This window comes from Lethenteron reissneri, chromosome 42, assembly GCF_015708825.2.
Source record: "Lethenteron reissneri isolate LAM-NWPU_2019-01 chromosome 42, ASM1570882v1, whole genome shotgun sequence".
In the NCBI taxonomy this organism is placed as follows: Eukaryota; Metazoa; Chordata; class Hyperoartia; order Petromyzontiformes; family Petromyzontidae; genus Lethenteron; species Lethenteron reissneri.
The window spans coordinates 10,919,195-10,925,996 of NC_083820.1; the positions used below are offsets into that span (position 1 = coordinate 10,919,195).

Sequence of the window (6,802 nt, forward strand, 5' to 3'; positions counted from 1 at the left end):
AATTTATTGTGTGCTCATTAAGGGCTGGTGGCCTTTTCAAGCTAACACAGGGTGAGTTTAAATTGGAGTAAATTGCCACCATTGTCCCCGCGACCATTAGCAACCTCCAATTGGGAAATGTCAGGCTCATTGGCAGCTGACACCAGCATGTGAAGATGAATGTTCTTTCATTTTACCTCCTGGGTTTTGGAAATTGCTTAATGTGATTTTGTGCATCCGTTACTGCACTCGTTCAGAACGTGTAAAGTCATCCTCTTAGCTAAGAGGAGCTCGCCAGCTGATGGTGCTGAGTTCTACTATCCTTCTCATTCGACAGAAATTTTAATCTTGCTACATATTAGTTGGCAAACAAAAGGTTTACATCCTAGATTGTGGGAGGTGGGTTGACTGAGCTCATCATGCACCTGGGACCATTTTAAATGAGTAGTACCACTTCGCGGTGAAGTCAACAGTGGCTGTCGGATGGATAGACTCACCCCCGCCAGAGGAATGGCGAATTCAAGGCTGTGATCAGGTTATCACCGCTTCAATGGTAAATGAAGGTAACAACGTTGACATTTTGTTTGTATGTTATGAAATTGCGTGTTGAAAAAGGTCAACTTTAAATTGCACACTTAAGACAGATTCCAACATCCTAGGTCACAATGACAATTTACAGGACTTTAAATTTCGATTTAAAGCTTTCGTGACGGCAGAGATTCATCTTCTTGGTTCTTTCGGTAAAGTCACGTAGAAGGGAAATAATAAAATAATAAAAATACAAAAATAGTAAAATACAATTCTCACGACGTTTTGGGCACAACGCAAGCAGCCGTCCTCAGGTGAAGAACAGGGCTGTAGGAAAGACAGCCCTGTTCTTCCAACTCCTGGAAACACGCCACTCTCGCGCTGTGCCAAGTGATGGAGGTTGTTTGGCTGTACTTGATCTCGCTGGTCAGAGTGGGTCGGTGAAGGAGAGGCCCAGGGCCCGCTTAGATATCACGTGCCACTGATGTAACTCTGACCCATAACTGGGGGACTCGGGTCACCCGGGTTCATGGTGCAGTGTGCTACTTTGCTTCGCCGCTGCTCCCATCAACATTTAATCCCAGTTCAAAATCGTAAAATCCATAGCTGTCTGCATTTTTTACTGAATTTATTCATTTAGACTTGCTTATCCGGAAAAAAAATCCACGCCTGATTCTCAGCACTCTTTTTCAGGATGATCGAGCCAAGGTTTTGCAGTGTTGCTCCTGTGTGAAATACCAATTGAGTAATTTGCATGGTTTTTTTCAGCATTTTGATGTTTTGAGCACTAACGGTTAACTGTGTTTTTTTTTTGCTTTCGCCATGGGAGGAAATTAGATAACCCAGAAGAACCCAAAGCAGAATTGGGGAAAAAAATACAAATTCCTCACAGACAGACTCCCAAGTCAGGAATCGAACTCAGGAACTTCGATGCCATGTGGCACGAGCATTAGCACTGTGCCACTCTGCCGCCCTTCCCACTGCAACGCTGCCTTTAGCGTAGTATCAATGAAACTTTGCTGTTTTTTTGGTGAGCCTTGAAGGAAATGTATTGATTAAAAAATATATAGAGTAATTTCAAATGAGAATTGTATTCATCCATGACCTAGGTCACAAGTATAAAAAAAAAAAAACTAAAATTAAACAATATATCCGTCAACAAATGCTACTTGGAGACATGATCTTGACAATAAAGAGTAAGTTGGCTTTGGGCAGGACTCGTCGCTGGAAGGGACGAAGAAATATGGACGCAATCGGTGATGGAATGGCAGCCTAAGTAGGGGAAGACGACCAAGGGCACTACAAACACGGAGATGGAGCGATTGGATCAGAACGCAGAAGCCGTTTCAGGACCGTGACGGGATGGCCACAACACGGGGGGAGTTCTTCATCCAGCAGTGGATAGAACATGACTGAAGTTGATAATCCAACCAAATCTTCCCGATATCCTCACGCATATTCTAACCATGTAAAGGTATCCATATTATTATTATTATACATTTTTTTCACGGGATTACATTTATTTCATCGTTGGTGTGTGGTTGTTTCTGGCTCTGTCGGCCTTCCTCACTCTGAGATCTTCTTGGTTCTTTCGGTAAAGTCACGTAGAAGGGAAGTAATAAAATAATAAAAATAAAACATAATAAATAATATAATATAATAATATTTTATTATTTTTCTTTTTATTATTGTATTACTTAATAATATAATATAATAATATAATAATATTTTATTATGTTTTATTTTTATTATTTTATTACTTCCCTTCTACGTGACTTTACCGAAAGAACCAAGAAGATGAATCCCTGCAGTCACGAAAGCTTTAAATCACTCTGAGATCATTTGCATAGCCCACCAGCTCCCCTGCCTCCTCCGCTGCTCGACTTTACAAAGTCACAGTGATTGTGCGCTCGGATGAAACATGGTACCTTGAGAAATAGTTTCCTGTTGGGTAATTTTATGAGAAAATGCTAAAACTCGGCTCTAAAAATGCACAGTTAAATGTCAGAAATGCACTCCGTGAAATGCATCACGTTTTCCTTTTCGTTTTTGTTGATATCTTCTGAAGTGTGTACAGTAGAACCCCTCCTACCGACCACCCCTATTAACGACTCATCGCTTAACGGCAGGCCTCCATAGAGCCCAATCTGTAGTCTATAGTGTTGTGTATAGTGTAGTGTATCGTGTAGTGTATCGTGTAGTGTATAGTGTAGTGTATCGTGTAGTGTATAGTGTAGTGCCTCCATAGAGCCCAATGTGTTCCCTTGCCGACATTCCCCTGTTAACGATGGGCTGTTGTAGCTACAGTAAACATGAATTAATGCATGGATCAACCATGTTTTTTTTAATAGTATGTGTTTATAATATTGCTAGTATGTTTATGTATTACTATCCATTCTAGATTTGAAAAAAAAACTTGCTGTGGGTTTCTCACTTGATGATGATTGCTTGTGTTGCAATCGAAACGTCGTGATTTAATTTAGTTTATTTTATACCTACGTGACTTTACCGAAAGAACCAAAGAGTATGTATTAATGTCCATTGTTTTAAATATCATGAAGTACGCTTTTCCGGTGGAACAAGGTAACTCCCGATGCTATCAGAACGAATTAAGCCTTTAACGTGTATTTCCTATACTCGCTTAATGACCAAATCACTTAACGACCGGTTTCGTGAAACCAATAACCGGGGTTCAGAGGGGTTCTACCGCACCTGCAAATGTATGTGCCTTTGCTCCAGCGGTGGCATAATAAGCATTGACGTTCTCCATCAAACGCAACGTCCCACTGAGGATTCAAAAGCAGCAGACGTACGTACGCACGGTGAACTTCTTTCGCACCGCACGTGTCCAACCGTGCCAATCGAAGGACAACAAACTAAACACACAGAGCAGTCCTAAATAAATGAGTTTTCAATTTAGATTTAAAAGCACGTAGCTCCAGTAGCTTCCCCTAATATCGGAAGAAAGAGCGTTCCAGACGGCCGCAGAAGTACATCTGAAAGCGAGAAATGCAGTAAACGCCTTTGTTCAAAGGTTCGTCAAAATCCGCTGCTGCGAGGACGAGCGGAGTTCGCGTGATGGTGGCTTATGCTCATAGACTAGATCAGCGAGGCATTGTGGTTCATTAGTGGAAAGCACTCTGTGTGCAATGAGCGCGACCTTGTAATGTATTCGTTCAGCAGATGACCTCGAGAGAGGAAGGAACAGGCTGCCCAGCCTGCACACAATGGCCGATCTTCATTTATTTTCCCACGTGACAGTGTGTCGCACATTCATTGTCCTCCCAACGTTTTCATATCGCGTTGTATCGTGGCTTGTGGGGGCGAAGCGTTGTCATCGCGCCGCGCTTTGAAACCCGCTTGCCCGAGTGACGTATGTGAACCGGTCCCGGATTGTCCCGTACATTCGCCAACCCCCACACTGACCGCCATGGCGAAGTACGGTCCAGAGTGGTGAAGTACGGTCCATCAGGGTCCGTGGAATATCAGCCGTTCGTGATTTTTTTCCATTCATCGAACGCATTCGGGGTTCATTCTTCACTCGCAGAAGCTTTTGAAAACGTCATCGTTCCACAAAGACTGGCACACGCTACGAACAGAAAGAAAAACTAATAACAGGATCACGCTCTGGTGTGGTCCGTGAGGAGACAATTTATGCAAAATGGTCTTTGCACACTGCCCAGCATTGTACAAATAACAGGCAAATTACATTCAAGACCAAGGGATTCTTCCGTCATGCAGTGGTTAGCACACTGCGCTTGCAATCCAGAGCAGCCTTGTGTCCCATAGGGGATGAAGAGGATTAACGAACGAACTTGCCACCCAGAGGTCGGGAGGTTCGATTCAATCTCCGGGCGCGGCAGCTAAAACGACGATGTAACGTCTCTTAAACTCCTCCTTTTCCCCTCCCCTCTCCGTCGCCTCTGAACGCCCGGCGGCATCGATGGGCACGCCACGGTTATAGGATCGGCAGGTCGCGAGCGGTGGGGTAAAGTGTGTGGTGCTTCCATCCCTTCCACGGCGTCTAGGCCAGCATGGAAGAGTAGGCCAAAAATGGCGTCTGGAGGGGGTGGGGGGTGTCTATAGAAACTCTCTCTTAGTGGAGGCCCTTTGGCGAGGCAGTGGCATAAGCTGGCAATAGCAGGGCTGCACCTTTACCTCTTCACCTTATTTGATTGCAAAAAACACTCAAACAACAACAACAACAATGCACGCGTCTTCACGACTTGGAAAAATCACTCTCGCCCCCCCCCCCCCCCCCCCCCACGTGACCGTCTTCGCAGGTACACCAAGATGAAGACCGCTACCAACATCTACATCTTCAACCTGGCGCTGGCAGACGCCCTCGCCACCAGCACCATGCCCTTCCAGAGCACCAACTACATGCTGGACACGTGGCCCTTCGGCCAGATCCTGTGCAAGCTCGTCATCTCCATCGACTACTACAACATGTTCACCAGCATCCTGACGCTCACCATGATGAGCGTGGACCGCTACATCGCCGTGTGCCACCCGGTCAGGGCCCTGGACTTCCGCACGCCGCGCAACGCCAAGCTCATCAACGTGTGCATCTGGCTGCTCTCCTCCACCGTGGGGCTGCCGGTCATCATCATGGCGGGCACGCAGTACAACAAGAAAGGTGGGAAATCTGTGGATTTTTTTTAACTTTTTTTTTTCTTCTTGGTTCTTTCGGTAAAGTCACGTAGAATGAAAATAATAAAATAATAAAAATGAAACATAATAAAATAATTCTCACGACGTTTCGGCCACAACGCAAGCAGCCGTCCTCAGGTGAAGAACAGGTCTGTCGAGAAGACAGAGTCTCATTCAGACTCTATCTCATTCAGACTCGTGAGAGAACTGAAGTCCACTGATCGGCCAGACCTGTTCTTCACCTGAGGACGGCTGCTTGCGTTGTGGCCGAAACGTTGTGAGAATTATTTTATTATGTTTTATTTTTATTATTTTATTATTTCCATTCTACGTGACTTTAACGAAAGAACCAAGAAGATGAATCCCTGCAGTCACGAAAGCTTTAAATCGATTTTTTTTTTGTTTTATTTTACTTATCAGGTAAGGCCCATCTGAGCTGTGTTATAGCTCTTTGTCAGAGGCGGTCTGGCTGTCACAAATGATAGCTCAACGAAGTGGCTTATCGTGTGGACATTTATAGCAGCCAAACACTCTAAACGTGTGTTGATTCTAAATTGTGGAGGGGACAAACCGGAGGACCCGGAGACAAAATCCACGCAACCACGAGGGGAAACACGCAAACTCCAGATATGCAGCAGGCGTCAGGGTCGGGATCGAACCCACGCGCTACTGCATACCAGGCGATGTATCTAACATCTCACAACCGTGGCAACCTTCATAGCAGACTTCACGTGGCAGACTTGACATGCTGGATAAGAAGCACTTACTCCTGTAGTCATTGAGACTCGAGGGAGGGTCTTTGTACTTTTCACACACACACACAAGTTTTGGGTGAAGCAGTGATGTATTTGTGCTTCCACACCCCCACTATTCACTGACAAATTCCCATCTCGCACTAAGACCCGAGGTAGGTAACGGATCCTTTGCTATTCCGCGATCGTGAGTAATCTCCCAGTAGACGACTGGTGACCCGTGCGGGCTTTCTGTAATCTTATCTTCAATCAAGCGCACGGAGCGATGTACTTTCGGAATTGCATTGAGAGACAGAGAGAGGGAAGATGATGGATTGTGAGATATTGTGCAGGTTAAATGACGTCCCTTAAACGACGAAGAAAAGTAAGTGGCCTTGGACAGGAGGCATCATGACTACAGAGGACAGATGGTCCACGGTCCAGATTAACACGTGGAGTGGCAGCCAAGAAACGGAGCACGTCATAGAGGAAGTAGTCTGCATGTTGAACTTCTTTTGCACCGTACGTAGCCAACCGTATTAATCGGATGTTCTAGGCGGATTAATTCTAGATTTGAAGTTTTCGTGACTGCAAGGATCCATACTCTTTAGTTTTTTCGGTAAAGTCACGTAGGTAAAAAGAAAACAAATAATTATATTCTTAGGTTTTTTCGGTAAAGTCACGTAGGTAAAACATTAAAATTAATTAAAGTAAAATAAAATGAAAATCACGACGTTTCGGAGGCAACAAAAGCCTCTGAAACGTCGTGATTTTTATTTTATTTTACTTTTAATAATTTAAATGTTTTGCCTACGTGACTTTACCGGAAAAAACCTAAGAATATGAATCCTTGCAGTCACGAAAGCTTCAAATAAAAAAAAAAGAAATATATTAAATCACGACGTTTCGGA

General features: G+C 44.4%; 1 protein-coding gene across 1 annotated transcript in view; it reads left to right on the forward strand.

Annotated features, from left to right (window-relative positions):
- The window catches only part of LOC133352938 (delta-type opioid receptor-like), a 30,822-nt gene that overhangs the window by 9,759 nt on the left and 14,261 nt on the right, over positions 1-6,802 (forward strand). Inside the window, exon 3 of the mRNA XM_061568944.1 lies at positions 4,791-5,146. Within this exon, the coding sequence (XP_061424928.1) occupies positions 4,791-5,146 (356 nt within the window). The remainder of the gene's footprint in view (positions 1-4,790; positions 5,147-6,802) is intronic.